A 19,295-nucleotide genomic window follows, 5' to 3' on the forward strand; every position below is an offset into this window, starting at 1 on the left:
ACACACACACACACACACACACACACACACACACACACACACATTTCCAGGGCTGTTGCTGAGCATTTTGGGACCATTTTACACTGGGGCCCCCCAGTAAACTTGTCGTCCTGGCAAAAATGGAAAATGAACACTTTTGTTGAAGCTTGCAATACATGTTTTTAACTTTTTCCTACGTTTTTGTCATTTCTTTCAACACTTTTGACACTTTTTTTCAATGTTTGTCATTTTTTTTCTTTTTTACTTTTCACTTAGAAAAACTTATAACCTTTAGTTTTACAGTTACCCAGTCAATAAACCTCATTTATAAGAAATTATACCTAATGTTTGAGTTAGAAAAGCAGAAATTAGGAATTATTGAGACTAAAATTAAAGGAATGGATGTTGATGGATAATCACAGACTGGAATATATCAAGTTTTACTCAATACTATTTCAAAACCACTTTAATTTGTTTTTCAATGCTATAAAATTGAACAAGACGGCCCAAAATTAATGAAAGTAGAGATTTGTACTTGCCAAAGAGCGTTGTTTGGAATCAATCATGTTATTTTGGGTAACTAAAATGAACACTGATATAGGAAAAGGGGTCAACATGAGGGTTAATTAGCTTTGTAGCAACTCATTTGGCAATGGCTTGAATGTAACTGACGTTCATTGATGTCAAAAGGTTACGCACTATAGCTTTAAGGGGACTGGTGTTTTAATCCAAACTTCAATCTCAAAACCTTTTCTTAACTAAATTGAACTGTAAAGGCCGTTAAACTTAACTACCGGAAGTAGCCAGCTCGGTCAGTGGAGGTCTCTGGTGCACTTAGGGTCATTTTTGGCGACTTGATGGCGTTATGTGCTGCTGGGTAAATTTCAAAGGTACAAATGGAGTCACGCCTTTTCAGTCTGTCACTGTTGGAAAGTTCTTATAATGCATCCATGATGTATACACATTTAGATTTTCTCAATTTTTAGCCCTAAAATGTTAGATTCTACATACTGTACAACGTCTGTCATACACACACACACACACACACATGCACACAGCTGGGTGATATAACAGTGTGATGACATGTTGAGCAGGGGTCAGGATTGCACTCTGCAGGTTGTGGCTGCCACATCTGTCACTCCACTGCTCCATTAAATACTGCCCAACAGGGATGGATGAATGGATAGAGAATGAGAGAGAAATGGAGATTGGACAGACAGTGGGAGAAAGGGATGCGAGGACAGCGGGAAAGAGGAAATAAAGGCCTGTGTCTTGGGCGTTGTGCAGGTGGGAATAGGAAAACCGCATTCAGCTGGAAAAAAGCTTGTGTTTAAAAAAGCAAATCCTTTTAAATAAAGGTTCACATCCATCAAACGTTTAAAACACTGACTACGTCACATGCACTTAACATTCTGTTCTTTTGTCCTGATAGTCTGACTAAGCTGTTTACGTGGCTAATGAAACTGAAAATAATATTCCTGTGTATGTGTGTACAGTCCATGCTGCCGTGCAAAGTAGGATAGAAAGGTCGGTGCTGCAATGTTTGTGCCTATCCAAAAACCAGTTGTTATGCAAATCTTCTATAATCTTTTAAAGTAGCTGGTTTTCTCCATCCAACCAGAAATATGGGCATTTTATTTTGGGCGTGCATCTCTACCGCAGCGTAAGATTAAAACAATACCGCAAAAATCCAAGCGGTCAATATGACAGTGTATGGCCGAAATAGGTAAAAGTGGTTTTATTTCCTTTGCCTTGTGTGTAATGTATATTAAATCTATTTTAAATAAAAATATAGACTCTTTTAGGAAAAGTCAGGTACCAGGAGGATTGTATTTTTTTCTAAGTTATTACATATATAACCTTTTTTCATCCTGTCGGAATAAACCAACCACCTCCCGGTCACAAGCTTGCGTCTCTAACCTTTAGGCTACCACTGCCTCAACATGTAACATTGTGTGTGTGTGTGTGTGTGTGTGTGTGTGTGTGTGTGTAAACGTACTCACTGACTTCCATTGATATTATTTTTTTTTTTATATCATAATGACTGTTGGCATAATGGCTGTTTTGCATTGCAAATTGTTGTTAATCCTGTCTCTGACAAGCATTATGACAGTTTAGCTGTAATAAGCCCTCAAAATCCTGTGTGTGTATGTGTGTGTGTGTGTGTGTGTGGGCCAAAGCGACAGGGGCTTTAATAAGGTCATCCAAGGCTCTCTGTGTGGGCTTATCTAAGTCCTGTCAATTGTATGTACAGTGTATAGCCCAATAACATAAATCCCAGATTTTCCTCAAAGGGGTTGCATGGCTAACTGTTTGTCGGCGTGACAACTACTGGTACAAACCCCAGTAAGCGATTCCTGGAAACATTTGAGTGCCAATGTAAGTTGCGCATGCTCGGATTTAAACGGTTTACCGCATAACGTGTCATACTAAAATTTGTGAAATCCATGAAATAATAAACTTTTCTCATTACAAACAAAAACAGAAGATGGAAATCATCTCAAAAACGTTTTAGCCATCTATGATTGGTTGCTTGCTAACGTTAGCTCAAAACGCCATTCAACTGACAGCCTTTATTGTTTAATTGCTAGCTAGTAGCAAAGCTAGCAGTCATTTCAGAAACGCTTTAGCTCTCTATGATTGGTTGCTTGCTAACGTTAGCTCAAAACGCCATTCAACTGACAACCTTTATTGTGTTTAATTTCTAGCTAGTAGCAAAGCTAGCAGTCATTTCAGAAGCGTTTTAGCTATCTATGATTGGTTGCTTGCTAACGTTAGCTCAAAACACCATTCAACTGACAGCCTTTGTTGTGTTTGATTGCTAAGAGGTCCATCTTTACTGTATTGACATTACAGAATTCTCCCATTAGCATCTCGTAGGCTACATGTCGCAAATGTGCACGCTTTATCTTAACATGTACAGTGCACCACAACAGTGTTGGAAAAAATGAATTATTATGTAATTTATACCTTGACGTCGATATTGTAGACTATTCTCGCGTTCTCAAAATATTAACACAATGAGAGTTTTGATAAATGATCACCAACAATGTGGATGCAAAGACTAATGGCAGTGGGTAAGTCTGGTAAGTTGAGAAAATGACATCATTGTACTGTATTGTAGTCTGTAAACCCAGAAAAAGACAAGTTACATATCACAATATTACGATATCCAAAATTCAAGACAATGTCTAGTCTCATGAATCAATGTTGATACAATATAAATATTGCCGAGTCCTAATTTGAACTGGGACAAAGATCATTACCCTTGTATATATACTGTATACTGTGTATATATAGATACATCAGAGCACATTGTTCTCCCATCCAGGATTACTGTGTGGCCCTCCCTCCACAGAGCTGTGGAGGGAGGTCTGGCCATGCGAGACTTAAATTACGGCGATATTGTAGGATTGATATTGGCTCTTTCACCAAATATACACTCAATGAGATATTTGATAAATAATCACCACTAATGTTGATACATCGACCAAGTGGGTAAAGGCAAATAATAGAACAGCCAATAAGTCTGGTAAGTTCAGAAAATGGCATCACTTAACTGTGATACAGCCTTTAAAACCAGGAAAAGACAACACTTGTGTCATATCAATATTACGATAGCCAACATCTAAGATGATATCTAGCCTCATATATCAATGTTGATATAATATCGAGAGATTGCCCATCCCTAATTACTGTACAGCTGGGACAAAGTTCATTAACCTTGAATATAACAAGAAGCTAACCTAGGATCAGGCTCACAAGGATTGACATCAAGACATTTCTTAATTTAAAAGACAAAAGGTTGGCAGACCCTGCTGTAGATTATGAGCAATAAAAACTAGTGGGATAACTTTTAGACCGACTTTAATAAAGTCTGATCGTCCACCTTAGTTCTACTAATGCAGAGACTTTAATGAAAGCTCTATTTTTAGTGAGATTTTAATGAAGCCATGTGTAAATTCACGCACCCCCCCACTCCCATTTCTCCTGTTCCATCATAATGAAGTTTCTCTGCTCACCCTCTCTCTGGTCTCTATGGTCTTAACTTATGGAGCGCTCAAGTCCATGACGTCCCCGTTTAAGGATCCCCTTTTATCAGTGGTGGAAAGTATGTAGTATCTACAGAACTGTACCTAAGTACAAATTTGAGGTGTGTGTGTGTGTGTACTGTACTTGAGTCTTTTCTTTTTATGCCACTCTCTAATTCTACTCTAATTCTAAATTTTAGAGAAAAATATTGTACATGTTTCCACTACATTCATCTGACAAGCTTAGTCACTTAAAAATTAAATTAAATTGAGATGTTTGCAGACAAAACACATGTAGCTTTTAAAAAAATGTTTTTTTTTTGTTATAAATGAAACTACCCAACAATATAACGGCATACAAGTCCAGCTGAAATGGTTACCCGATTGTACTATTAGTTGAACTGTGACAGAAATGTTACCAGTTTCTAAAATGTAAGGATTTTAGTGCAGTACTGACCAACTCCAGTAGTGAAAATGCCCTAATTTAGTATGCGTCCATCAGTGTTGGGCAAGCCACTTTTAAAAGGTAATTAGTTACTTCTTCCAAAAAGTAACTCAATTCGGAACTCAGTTTCAAATTATAAAACTATTGCATTACATTCAAATACATTTTTAAAAGCTCAAATGTAAACCTGCCTCCACTCCTCTTTAAAAAACACGTTAAATTATTTGTGATAAATCTGAATAATATTATAAAATGGACACTTAATACAATCCATTATTGACAGTGCACACAAATAGAAATAATAATAAAATGTAATGTTGCTGTTGGACAAAGTGAGACTAGCCTCCAATCAAATGGCATGCACTTACTGTAGATATTATTTTCATTTAGTGGAACAATGCAAAAACACAATGGATGTTTTGGAACTTAATTTATAATATGATATTAGAATTTGATATTTATTGCCCTTCATTTGGACTCGCCGTACCTGTCTCTGGTCAATTGACTTGCTTGTGTCGTTTGTGGTGTGTCCCCAATACGTGCTTTGGAACACCCGCCCAACTCTACCTCTGATTGGCTCACCGGGAAATTTTACTCAACCTCAGCCAATCAGCGGCATTTATGTGCTTTTCTCGTGCAAGAACAGTCTCTTGGCTCAGAGATGCCGCATTTTTGGTGGTAATTAATAAGATGGGAAGAGTTATCAATTAGATTACATACAGTATTACTGAAAAAATGAACGCCGTTATTTATAACCCATCACACACCTGTGTCTATCGCCCCGCTTCCCAGCATTGCACGCCAGCGTCTGTGTCCCAACCGGCAGCAGCAGATCACCATGCACCAAGAGCCTGGGTCTTTTCTGGAGGTTTCTGTCCGTAAAAAGGACGTTTGTCTTCGCCACTGTCTCACCAAATGTTTTCTCGTGGGACATTGTTGGGTCTTTGTAAATTAGAGTGTGGTCTAGCCTTGATCTATTTTATCTGTACAATTCAATCTTATTTATAGTACATAGTGGTACTTTACAGATAGAGTAGGTCCAGACCACACTCTGTAATTTAAAAAGTCCCAACAATTCTAGTATTACCTTTACTTTATCTTTAAAGTGTCCTGAGAAAACTCCTGTTGTAATCTGACACTATAAATTTAATTAAATTTAAAATTAAATTGTTCGCCAACAAGCAAAGAAACCAGGCTACACCCTCCTACCACTGCCATGCCTGCACCTGATTGGACGAACGCGTCACGTGACGTGGGGCTGTGTACTTCCTGATTTCAAAACAGACCAATAGGCTATGCGGGGTCAGGTCCAGAGCGTCTCGGAAGCTTTGGGGGGCGCCGAGCTGAGCCAGCTGCTCCTTCTCTAGAGTCCAATTTGATTTAAATTTTTTTTTCTTAACCCTAATGTCTGAATCATAGCAAACTTGTATTTATCAACGGTATTTTAAGAGTTTTTTTTAGGTAGACAATTTTAAGATCTGTTCAGGGACAACAGATAAAAAAAACGCCTTTTGGCTAATTTTGGTGCATTTACAGCATTGTTAATTAACAATTCTCTCTTTTTGTCCCTCTCTTCCTCCGACCCACCACCAGTCCCGTCCTTCTGGGGTCTGGTGCACTCCGCCTGGAACCTGTGCGCCATAGGGAAGAGGCAGTCCCCCATTGACATCGAGACCAGTCACATGATCTTTGACCCGTACCTGACCCCTCTGAGGCTCAACACAGGAGGACGGAAGGTAAGGGCCGCCACCATTTAAAGACATCTGGCTTTGGGTAGAACGGGGTTCTAGAAACCCTGGCGTTGCATGCAGCTCCTATAGTTAGAATGGGGCAGTTGAGAATATGGCAGAACATTATACAGTCATCGCAAAAATCTACAAATACTACACAACTAGGAATGTTTCAACAGTAATGTGTTCCCAGAATTGGGGAGCCAAGATGACACGTTTTACTATTGTTAGCATGTCGCTACATGGGGCAATGTTAACATGAACGAGCAGGACTTTCCTTCTTGCTGGGCTCTAAAGGTTCTTTGTGTAACTTTCAGAAAAATCCTTGTTATCAATGACATGACACCAGTGGCCGTGCATGCACTCTATTGCAGGGGCAGAGCCAGACATTGTGAACAGTCGGGGCTATGTGCACTACTTTTCAATAATAGAAATACATAATAGATAAAAGAAAGCCTACAAATCTGTACATCATTTGGGAAAAACATGGTTGTTGCCAATGAAAGGAAACATCCCGTAGAGCCTGCATACTGTTTTGTGTCCAACTGGTCTCCAACTGTCTTCATTCTGAAACCCGAACACAACAAATTCAATTCAATTCAAAATTGTCATTAAACGAAATGTAGAGCCTTGCTTTCCAACAAAGAGTATGGATGGATGTTAATGAATAGAATGTTTTATTGTCACTCCTGCCACCTAATAACTAATACACAACAGGTAGGTTAGGAATTTGGCTTAAACAGCATTCAAGAGACTGGATGAAAATGACATAAATTAAAGTTATTTCAAAACCCCTCAAAGATTCAGGGATTTTGAGAAAACATTCAGGGCTTTTGATACTGGTTTCTTCAGGAAACGTTTTGATACTTTACCAGTTTTATTGACTTGACATCCAACCAGCAGCATTGTTACAGCTTGGTAGAAGCATGCTGCAAGCTGATTGGCTCACTGACACTGGTGAGATTTACATCTTAGTTATTGAAATTGGGTATTGAATGACGAGGCATTTGTCGGTACTTGATACTGTAGAAGCAATTTGGTCGGTGCCTGAAAAGTATTGAGTACTCCGGGAGTCCTTCACATATAAATCAGTCCACAGAACGCAAGCAAGAAGGTTGGGGAAGGTCTCAGTTCTTAAAGGTCCCTTTGCATGAAAGTTTCACTTTATGAGCTTTTGTAACATGAATATGAGTTCCCCTAGCCTGCCTATGATCCCCTAGTGGCTAGAAATAACGATAGGTGTAAACCAAGCCCTGGGTATCCTGCTTTGCCTTTGAGAAAACGAAAGCTCAGACGGGCTGATCTGGAATCTTGCTCCTTATGAGGTCATAAGGGGCAAGTTTACCTCCCCTTTCTCTGCTGTGCCTGCCCAAAGAATTTGGCCCACCCGTGAGGAAATCTCACTGTAGGACTGGCTCTAGTGACTGTAATTCTGCACCAAGGCTGAATTTTGGGAAAGAGACTTCAGATACAGTATTAGGGGACCACTAAGGTCGATATAAAAGATACTTCAGATACAGTATTAGGGACCACTAAGGTCTAAATAAAAGAGACTTCAGATATAGTATTAGGGGACCACTAAGGTCTATATAAAAGATACTTCAGATACAGTATTAGGGACCACTAAGGTCTAAATAGTTTGCGCATCCCCGGATGTCCATCACCTTCCGTTCTCTTTGTGTGGCATTCCGAACTCCGGTCAATCCGAGGAATAGCAACTGGAAACTCAGGAGCTACCAAGCTAACGTCCATGATAAAAAATTACATTTTGAAGAAAATTTGGATGGTGCAATAAGGCAGGACTGTTTGGTTCTTTCATGTTGTGATTGCAAAGATTCACAAAGAATACCTTCACGGCATTTACTCTCCAACTGGGACGTTTTGGAACCAATTGGCGGGAATTTGCTATGGACAACATACACAGGCAACACTCACAGATACACACTGCTAAGAGCAAATTAGGGGTTGTAACCATGTATCTAGCTCATTGAAATAGCTCACGTTACTGTAAGTGTGAATAGTTAACTCAGCGCTTTCTTTTGCTGTATTTTAGTTAGAAAATTAGTTGGATGTTTCATTTTGTTTCTGTACTTGACTTCCTGCCGTGTGCTGAATTGCTGCGGATCTCTTGAGAAACTGGCAAAAATAGATGCTCTGAGTTGGAATGCAGCCGCTCCACAGTCAGTGGAAATACACACATTGACTTTAATGGAAACCTAATGACTCGGCCGCCATTTTGGAGCGGATCCGCAGCCGTTCTGCAGTGGGTGGAAATTAAGGGTAACACTAGCGATGCTAAGCCGATAGTTGTCTTCGTCTCCCCTGCTGAATTATTCTCATCCCTGGTTGGTACAAATTGTTCATCAGAAAAAGTGAGCATCACGTGGCGTTGACAGTTAAGTTTAGGATAAAGATTGTGGTTTGGAATAAAATGTTCCTGAGGAACTAACGAGTGCAATTCTGGGTAAAAGTAATGTCTGGGTGTTTATGATAACACCACGTTGTGCTAATTTACTTTGAGATTATTTTCCATTGAATTTCATATGTAAGTAATTTTGCAAGACTGGCACTATATTCATGATATTTAAACAGGGATTTAATTAGATTTTTGTTGTTTTTGTTCTAATCGCATGACTGCAGCACTGTATGTAATATATTTATCTGAAATGTTAAATAAATAGTGGAGTAAAAACCAAAACAGCACCAAACAGGACTGCAAGGCCCTGCGGAGAGCGGGTTGTTGAGGGAGCGGGCGTCTTCCAATCAGAACGTCAGTGGTACACGTCGAAGTGTTCTTGGGCGAATTGCTCACAAGGCTCGTGTGAAAAGACGCTTCGTGGACTCCCGGTGGGAAACAGAAGTAAGTGTGCCTCATAATGAATCAGGAACTGACAAATTACATTTCCCTGTAATTGTGTTTTTTTTTTATGATTAACTTGGGACAATCTGATCGATTTGATAATGATGTAGTGTGTTGAGTTCTCTGCGATTAGGGATTGAGATGTTGACGTCTTCATGTTCTTGTAAAGTCTCTTGGTGCCTTTCCATGCCCCTTGGGGGTTCCTGTCCAAAATGGTTTGAGGCAGAGTGAGTTCCCATTTGGGCTTCGGGGGGGCATTAATCCAGCTTGGCCACAGTCCATGTTGTTTACCTCAACTGACTTAACTGGACCTGTCCTGAGGGATGGTTTTAGCAAACAGATATTTTGCAGGCTGTGTGCTTTGTGATTTACCAATAGGGTCAGAGTTTCATTTCTTTTGAGGCCTCATGGCCGGCTGTATAATGGGAAAGTCATGTCGGATTTTCTCCGAAGTGCTTGATGAACTGTGAAACAGTGTGCTTTGCCTTTCCCAGTGTTTCTACATGTCTGACGCGGGAGGGTATTGGCACCTTTGTGGTTGTGCACTCTTTCATTTATTGATTGAGAACAGGGGCATACTGGGCATCTGGCAAATGCCAGAAGGGCCGGACCATTTGTTTTTGAATATACACATAAACAGGCCAACAGCGCATAGGATCGGTTTTTTATTGCTTGCACGATTTCACTATGGTTATAATAATAACACTAATATTAAGCTTTGGCCCGTCGGCAATGGCTGGCCAAATGATTCTGATTAGGCCGACCGACCTAATCAGAAGTTACTCTGGGGGACCCGCGATCAGTTTTAAATTGAGACCATTTCCTTACCGGTGGAAAACGTTTCATTGTCGCGATAAATAGTAGTGTTCAGTGTTTTGGGACAGTCCTTTCTGGCCTCTGTGGCATGTCTGCTTCCATACTATTTCCAAAATGTATGACGGCCCATTCCAAAGAGATATGAATCAGGGCTCGTTACAGGAAGCAGCACAACTGTAGTCAGTGGTGGTTTCTCTAGGAGGCCAAAGGGAGCCTGGCCTCTCCATAAAAATATAAAACACAATTTTAAATATAAAAACAATAATTCCCACGTTATGTCTTTTTACTTTTTTGCCATTAACCCTCATCAAAACATTACATTTTCATTTTCTTCATGAAAAAAAAAAATCTTTAGCTGGTAGAACAAAACAGCCGCCCTGCGCTCTGTCTAGTTGTCAGTAAAAATGCTACGGACGCTCAAAGGAGGCTAGTTTTCCCTTGCATCCATTAGAGAAAATTTCCAGCCAATTAGATTAAGGCCAGGTTTGACCAAGCTCAATTAATTGTAAATAATCTTAAAAAAAACAGGAGTGACAGGTTGAACCTTTTACCTAGGACTATTGTAACCTGCTCCTCAAGTCTCTGCAGGGTAAATCCAGGCAGCTAGCTAGGCTATCTGTCCAATCTAAGGGCTATGGTTACCTGGTCCTCAGATCTCAACAGGGTAAATCCAATCTTTCCAATCTGAGTTTTCTGTTGCACGACTAAAACAACTTTTGAACGTAGGCTACACATGTTCCACCAAAAACAAAGTTCCTTCCCGAGGCTATTTTGCGCATTAAGACGAATGGGATTGGTTTAAAGAAATGCCAATAAACCAGAGCATGTTTGTCAGAACATGTGGACTAGCCAGACCTTCCTTTGCAGCGCTGCGCAGGGAGGTCTGGCAACGCAAGACTAGCTAACAATAAGATCTAGCAGTAACTTTACACAATAGATGGAGTTCTTGGGTTTCTTGTTGACCAAAGGGCTGTACATTGATATGAAACAATAAATAGACAATAAAACGGCAGACAAATACAACATACAGTTCTCATGCCGGATTAAAAGCCAAGGAACAAAAATGTGTTTTAAGTCGCGATTTAAAAAGCGGAAGGCTGGGCGCCAGTCTGACCTAAAGGGGCGATTCACTCCACAGTCTCGGAGCTGCGACTGAGAAAGCCCGATCCCTCTTTGGTCTTGAGTTTAAGAGACAAAATGAAGAGCCTGGTTCGCAAACCTTAATGACCTCTAAGGAGCATGTGGCTTCAACAGCTCAGTGATGTAGACTGGAGCTAGTTCATGTAGGGCTTCAAAAACAAACAATAGAATATTAAAATCAATCCTATAATGAACTGGGAGCCAGTGAAGAAAGGCAAGGACAGGGGTGAGGAGACGAGAGGGAGGCCTGGCTAACTCCTACATACAGAGGCGTGTTTTAATAAAAGTGCCATTGGGTCTAAAAGCCATGACCTCATTTTTACGCTTGTTAAAGTTTAAAACATTTAAGGCCACCCAGGCTTTAATATTCTTGTAAATTATTCAATTCAATTTTATTTATATAGCGCCAGTTATCTCATTGCGCTTTTTATAAAAGAGCAGTTCTATAACGTACTCTGGGATGTTATTTACAGAAACCCAACAGTTCCCACCAAGAGCAAGCACTAGGCCACAGAGGCAAGGAAAAACTTCCTTGAGAGAAAGACGGACAGAGACAAAGAAGAGTCAGACAGACAGAGAGAGAGAGAGAGAAAGGGAGACATGGAGAATTGTAGCAACAGGTGTCAAGCAGGAACATGGAGGCAGCAGGTGACTCCAACCACAGATCCAGACTCCCCAGACTCCACAGACCCGGACTCCCCAGACCCAGACTCCCCAGACCCAGACCCAGACTCCACAGCTCCAGACTTCACAGCTCCAGAGCCAGAAACACCTGCAGGAAGCAACAGGAGGACAAAAGGAGATGGGCGAGAGAGCACAAGACTCTGGTAAAGGGAAGAAGTCGAGTTAGTAACATGCATTAATGGGATGAGGTTGAATACAGATGGAGAGAAGGAGGAAGACAGGGGTGCTCAGTGCATCATGGGAAGTCCCCCGGCAGTCTAGGCCTATAGCAGCGTAACTGAGGGATGGTTCTGGGCTCACCTAAACCAGCCCTAACTTTCTTGTAAAAAATTATTTCACAGAACTTGCTTTTGAACTACAACTGAATATTAAAGGAAACAGTAGGCCTACACCAAAGCTCACTGGCTTACTCAATAAAATATGTCACGCACCGCCACTGACTGTAGTAAGAGCTAAACCCTCCTCTTTTTTCATGATTAATGTTTTTGTGCATCTGCTGAGGGAGTGCAAATAGCACTGCCATCTGTCCTGGCGAGTGTGTGTGTGTTTGGGAGAGAGAGGTTGAAAGCTTATGCATGGAGAAATTGTGTTTGTGTGTGAGAAAATGACATCAAAGATCAACGCCAAATGTGAGCACATGTGTTTGTGCGACTGTGGGTTGCTTGTAGGTGTATGTGTATGTTCTAGAGTCAAAAACCAATCTGCACACCTTTGACTGAGCGTGTGCGTAGCCTACACTTGTGTGTTGTCCAGGTATCCAGGGCAGCGTCTCTCGTTGGTCTAGCTTCTTGCAAGTGAGTTTCCTCAGAAGCGGTTGAGCAACAGATTGGCTGTTTTGGCAGTTTGTCAGTGCAAATTTCTATGTTGCTTGCAAATTCACCGGCCACATATACATACATTTTTTACAACAATCCTCACTGTTTTTACACATTCTAACAGACGCACAGCCTCGCATATTTTAAGCACTGCACAAACTAAGAAGAGCTCACACATTTGGTGTCTCAGTAAGTGCAAATATGAAACTGAGAGTGTAAAACGCCTGTGTGTCCGTGTGCTGAGAACTTTTACAATATTTGCATGTGAAAGCTGCAGTTTTCTTATAATAGACTTACCAGATTGCTCCAATATAAGGCAAGAGCGACACTCCCTGGTGCGAATGGAATATTTTAAGTGTGAAAAAAGAGTTTTTGCAAGCACAAAAATGGTAGTCTAGTAGGGCAATTACTTGAAGATTTACTGCAGATACAGTAGTAGGGGACCACTAAGGTCTATATAAAAGAGACTTCAGATACAGTAGTAGGGGACCACTAAGGTCTATATAAAAGAGACTTCAGATACAGTATTAGGGACCACTAAGGTCTATATAAAAGAGACTTCACATACAGTGTTAGGGGACCACTAAGGTCTATATAAAAGACTTCTGATACAGTATTATGGGACCACTCTTCTCGGCTAAAATTAACTGTTGACCGCGTAACTGTCACGTGACAGTCATTTTGTAAGCAATCACACAAATTGTTGTACATAGGTTTTTGGACGATATCATACAAACCCGTTCATGAGAATGTGTTAACTTTTTGTCATCTTTTGCACACGCAGATAACATATTTTCAGTGGTGGATGTTCATGATTCAGCAACAATGTCCCCTCTAATTCAGTTATATGATAACTTCACATCAGCATGATGCTCTGAAAAGGCCATCAACGTAACATCCAAGACCTCAAATATGAGAAATGGCAAAGCTTTGAATGCCAATTACATTTTACCAAAAGATTGGTCAGTACACGTGTCTGCGTCTGCGTCTGCCTGTTCCTGTGTTGTGGAAGTGACAGTTCATTAGTCATATCCTATCTCATGGACTGACTCCACAAGAGACACACACACACACACACACACACACCCTCTCAGTCAGTCACACAGTAACTGATCCATAACAACAGTCACTCATTTACTAACCCAGAGATAATTTGGACATCTTAATTCATTTAATTTTGATGTAGCATGAAATAATAACATCCAAAGAGCTCTGTTAAAGGAGAGGCTGAGTTTGATCTTCAAGGCCGAGAGACAAATCACACTCTTCCCTGTGTTTGTAATTGTGTTCCATTTGCGTCCTACATTTTAACTGATTTGCTCTCTCTCTCTGCCTTGAAGAGCTCGATGCAGAGTGGGTGCTCGTGCGGCCATTCCCTGCACTAAAAAAACAAGATCCAATTTCTAAATGAATATAATAAAACACAACTTTTAATTTGCATCATCCTTCCTGTTGTCTCTTTTTCACTGCGGCTTGAAGCACAGAGGCCTGGAAAACAACTGTTACTCACCTAGCACATACTGTACGCTAAAATGACAGCTTGTATCTGACTGATCATACAAACACACATTTTTAAAACACTTTTCTAGTTTGTGATACACTCTAAATAACGGCTGTGAAATCTCCAGTTATTTCCTTTAGATTTCACAGTAACACTACTGTATATGATTTTTACAGTAGAATGCTGTAAAGTTACATTACAACCTTGTCGACATGACAACATCACAGTAGTCTAAGTATTACAGTTGAAATCACAGGAGTCAAAGCATTACTTTAACAGAAATCACAATATCGCCACTATAGTACTGTAAATAGTAAACTACTGTATTTTTACTTTTTCATCTTATGTTGTGGTTTACTTTGTATTTTACAGTGAATGCATAATGAACAGTAAATGGAAGTACCTTTACTGTAAAAAGAATTCACAGTAACTTGCTGGAACTTTCCAGTAAGTTACTGTTTTTCATTTTTATTTGTCAATGACCTCTAAATCTCTTTCCCTATTAGTAATCTCCAGAGGTGGAATGTAACTAATTATATTTACTCCGTTCCACCTTCCTCGTATTTTGTGTTGGGATTCTAACATGCGGCTGATTTCTGAAGACTATGGTTACCTGGTCCTCAGATCTCTACAGGGTAAATCCAGACAGCTAGCTAGACTATCTTTCCAGTCTGAGTTTTCTGTTGACGACTAAAACTACTTTTGAACTAACACAAAACAAATTCATTCCCGAGGCGATTTAGCGGCCGCACCGTGGCTCTGTCTGGTAGTGATGGCCAAGTGAAGCTTCGTGAACCAACGTCATAATTTTCTGAGCCCGCTAGATGGTGCTCTCTGTTCAACAAAGGGTAGAGAATGAATGGTAATGCCTTGGGGCTTTATCGTAAAACCAAGAGCGCCATCTAGTGGGCTCACAAAATAAAGCCCAAGAAGGTTAAGTCTTTTTTTGACAAAATGCCAATAAACCAGAGCACGTTTTCTCCCATCCCGGCATGCTGTGTGGACTAGCCAGACCCTCCTGTGCAGCGCTGTGGAGGAGGGTCTGCCAATGCGAGACTACCTCTGCCCCGGGTTATATAGGAGAAACACCCAAAGTCTGAACATTTAAAACAACATATTTGGCTCTGACAGGAACCACCCAACACAACTCACATTCAGTGCATGAAAAACCATCACTTGGTAAAAAAAAATCTCCTTTTTTTAATTCAGTCAGAGGGGGGCTTTCCGCTTATTCCAGTGTAATCCCATTCACAGCGGTATTTGACACTCTTGGCACCCCTTTGGTGTGTGGGATTTCTCCCTTTCTGGTCTATGTGTTCCTGACTGCTGAATTATTATAATCCCCAGTGGAGACAAAATGTACGCCCCCCTCTAAGTGATCAATGCTACTTTACCAATACATCATGTGTTCTAAACCTGAAATAGAGGTATTTTAGACTGAGTAAAGCAGTGTAATGTGAAGAGTCCACAGTGCCATAGAACATTAACCCTCATGTTGTCCTCGTATCAAATTGTTTTCCTATATCAATGTTCTTTTTACTTCCCCAAAATAACATGATTGATTCCACACAACCCTCTTTGGCAAGTACAAATCTCAACTTTCATTCATTTTGGGATGTCTTGTTCAATTTTATAGCATTTGAAAAAAAAATTGAAGTGGTTTTGAAATAGTTATAATTTGGTCAAAGTCGACATATTCCAGTCTGTGATTATCCATCAACATCAACAACTTTAATTTTAGTCTAAATAATTCTTAATTTCTATTTTTCTAACTCAAACATTAGGTATAATTTCCTATAAATGAGGTTTATTGACCATCAATTACAAAAATAACTGTAAAGTTAATAAGGTAGTGTTGAAAACATCAAATAAAGTGACAAACATTGAAAAAAGTGTCAAAAGGGACAAAAAGTTAACGTTAAAAACATTCATAAATAGCGTCAACAAAAGTGTTGATTTTTAATTTTACTATTTAAAAACCACTTCAGTTGGTTTTTCAAACGCTATGAAATTCAATAAGACACTCAAAAATTAATGCAAGTAGAGATGTGTACTTGTGAAAGAGCGTTGTGTGGAATCAATCACGTAATTTTGGGTAGTTAAAAAGAACATTGATATAGAAAAATGGGTCAATTTGACCCAAGGACAACATGAGGGTTAAGTTTAGGAAAAAAGTTGTGGTTTGGAAAACACTCCTGTGTAACAAACAAGCATTTCCTGGATGAAAATATTTTATTTTTGTTGTGAAGTGAACTCCACTCTCAGGCTTAAAAGCGCTGTGTTTTATGTTTACACCACGTTGTATTCATGTTGAGATTGGTGTTTTGGCTGGCTTGGCACTATATATATTATATATGTATATAAGCTATTCAATTCTGTTCTTTGTGGTTGAAATCAGGAGTTACAACCATCTCTCAAGCCTGCTTGAGGAAGGCTTCCCCTGGATCGAGTTTGCAAGACTGTTGCAAGTCTGGTAATAAATGATCAACACTGACAGAATGGAGTTAGTCATTTCTCCACTTTTGACTTCTGAACTGGAGGAGATAGCTTTGGGGGAGAATAGAAGAGGCAGCTGGTTTGACTTGACTGACAGGAGGAATGTCAAGAGAGGACCCCGCGAAAGAAAATGAAACAGACTAAAAGAAGGTGAAGTGTGGAGCTGGGAAACAAACGAGAGAGCGAGTCAAGGAGTCGGTAGAGAAAAGAAAAGAATTAGAGAGGTGGGAGAATGAGAGGAGATGAAGAAAGAGACTAGATGGAAGTAGACAGAGGTGAGTACGGGGTCATTAAACAGGGAATTAATCATTTTGACAGCCTATGTGTCTCCCTCTCTATGCCATGCGCACACACACACACACAGATTCACTTTCTCATTATGCCATTCTGCTACTTAGGCACGTATCAGCGTAAAGCAATTTTAAGACAAGGGGAGAACATCTTTCTTCATGGGATTTCATTAAATGCAAAGTTGGGCTTTTGCTGTTGGCTTAGAGATTCAGATAAAAAAAAAACAGAATAAAAGAGAGATTCACGGTCCCCAGCAGCCACACTGATCTGCAACTTGCAGATGGAAGGAGTAAGAGCAAATGCTTACTCCAAATTCCCACCGGTTGCGGAACGGCTGCGTCTTTAGAACAGTCTTTAGTTTGCCATTAAAGTCAATGTGTGTATTTTCACTGACTACATAACGGCTGCTTTTATTTTTTCCGGATGCCGGAGAGCTCCGCAGCAATTAAGCACACGGGACAGGAAGTCGAACACAGATCCAACATAAAACATTCAGTTAATTTTCAAAATAAAATAGAGCATGCTCACGGCAGATCATATTTCTGTGAACTTCACCTTGAAAACACAGCACAGATTTGTTTCCATTCTACTGAATGGAAACAAACTTTTGTTGGTTTTGTGGTTGTATTCTACGTGAATTTGCGAAATCTCGTGGGTCCTCGGGACTTCAGCTGTCAGTCATGGCCGCAGCCGTTCCGCAACAAATCCGGACCTGGTGGGTGTTGACGGACGGCGGAGCGGATTTGCAGACGTTATGCAACCGGTGGAAATTAGGGGTTAAACTCTGCTACTGCTCTGCAAAAGGCAGACCAGTAAACATCGGGGCACCCACTGCCATTGTTGTTGAGGCTGGCTGTGAACATCCTAGTTTCATAAAAAAAAAAAAACTGAAGTGGTTTCGAAATAGTTTTGAGTAAAAGTTGATCCTTTAATTTTAGTCTAAATAATTCCTAATTTCTGCTTTTCTAATTCAAACATTAGGTATAATTTCCTTATGTATTGACCATAAATCCCCAAAATAAATGTAAAATTAAAGGTAATAAGTTACAAAATGTTGAAAACATCAAATAAGTGACAAACATTGAAAAAAGCGGACAAAAATTTAGGAAAGTTGAAAACAGTGATAAAAAAAGTCAACAATATTGTTGATTTTCTATTTTGACACGAAGACAACACAGGGGAAAAAGTTTGTGGGGAATTTTGATGACTGCCCCAATGTTATTTCCAACCAATCACAGAATTTGTCACAGTTAAGTTGTTCGCAAGCCAGTCCTTGATGGAAGTCAAAGAGACATACAGCTGGATGTCATCTGCATAAAAGTGATAACAAGTATCTCCAAATTGGAAACGTATATGTCCCAGGGGAAGCATGTACTATACACTTATCTATCTTTGCTTTTATCTTTGCTGTTGCAAACCGTAATTTCCCCACTTTGGGACAAATAAAGGTTTTCTTATCTTATCAGACCTAACACAGAACCCTGAGGCTCCCCACAGAAAAGGGCAGAAGTTTCTGTACAATGTTGACCAAGAGTAACACAAAAAAACTTTTATCTGAAAGATAGGAGTTGAACCAATCCAGGCTTAAGTCTTTCAAGCAAGACGTAGTGATCCCCTCTATCAAAAACTGCACTAACGTCCAGCAGCACCAAAACCGAGCATTCAACCATGTCAGAGGACATAAATATATTGTTGGACACTCTAAGAACAGCGGTGTCTGTTGAGTGTTTCTGATGGAAGCCAGACTGAAATTAGTCTAAAACGTTATTTGTATTCAACCCTTTGTTGTCTTCCAGTCAAAATTAACACTTTTGTTGAAGCTTTTAATCTAAATTTATAAGATTTTCTTAAGTTTTTGTCAGTTTTTCCAACACTTTTGCCACTGTTTTTTAAAATGATTGCCACTTTTTTGACGTTTTCAAAACTACATAAGACTAAATAACTCCACAGATCCAGAGCTAGAACCACCTGCAGGAAGCAATAGGAGAAGAGAAGAGAGGAGAGGGGCGAGCGAGCACAAGACTCTGGGAAAGGGAAGAAGTCGAGTTAGTAACATGCATTAATGGGATGAGGTTGCATACAGATGGAGAGAAGGAGACACATATGACAACAGTGTCATATGTATTGTTATGACCCAAAGCAGTATAGGGGTGGAGGACGCAAACAGTTTAAAACAACAAACCTGGGACAGAAACCAAATTAGGTAATTGTTGGGTTTTTAACCCTGTGAATGCTGGATGGATGTCACAAGCTGTACATTGTTGCATGTATGAATGAAGTTTCTTAAACAAACCTCCAAAAAGGTACATTAACATAACAGCTGATATGGTTATTATTTTCTGATAGGATTGTGAATTCACAACAGTGGGTTTAACAATCTCCAAAAGGAAGACGAATATAGGCACTTCATCCCAAGTTTGATTCAGAGCAGATCATACAGCAGCTCCCATCACTTCTCTGCCCACTCTCTGCTAGCTTCCACTGAAGCCTCACACCCCCCCCCCCCC

The 19,295-nt window shown here is 40.0% G+C and overlaps 1 protein-coding gene across 1 annotated transcript in view; it reads left to right on the forward strand.

Annotated features, from left to right (window-relative positions):
* Positions 1-19,295, forward strand: part of LOC117957743 (carbonic anhydrase-related protein 10-like) — a 96,841-nt gene that overhangs the window by 39,502 nt on the left and 38,044 nt on the right. The window contains exon 3 of the mRNA XM_034893748.1: positions 6,049-6,191. Within this exon, the coding sequence (XP_034749639.1) occupies positions 6,049-6,191 (143 nt within the window). The remainder of the gene's footprint in view (positions 1-6,048; positions 6,192-19,295) is intronic.

This window comes from Etheostoma cragini, chromosome 15 (genome assembly GCF_013103735.1).
Source record: "Etheostoma cragini isolate CJK2018 chromosome 15, CSU_Ecrag_1.0, whole genome shotgun sequence".
Classification (NCBI taxonomy): Eukaryota; Metazoa; Chordata; class Actinopteri; order Perciformes; family Percidae; genus Etheostoma; species Etheostoma cragini.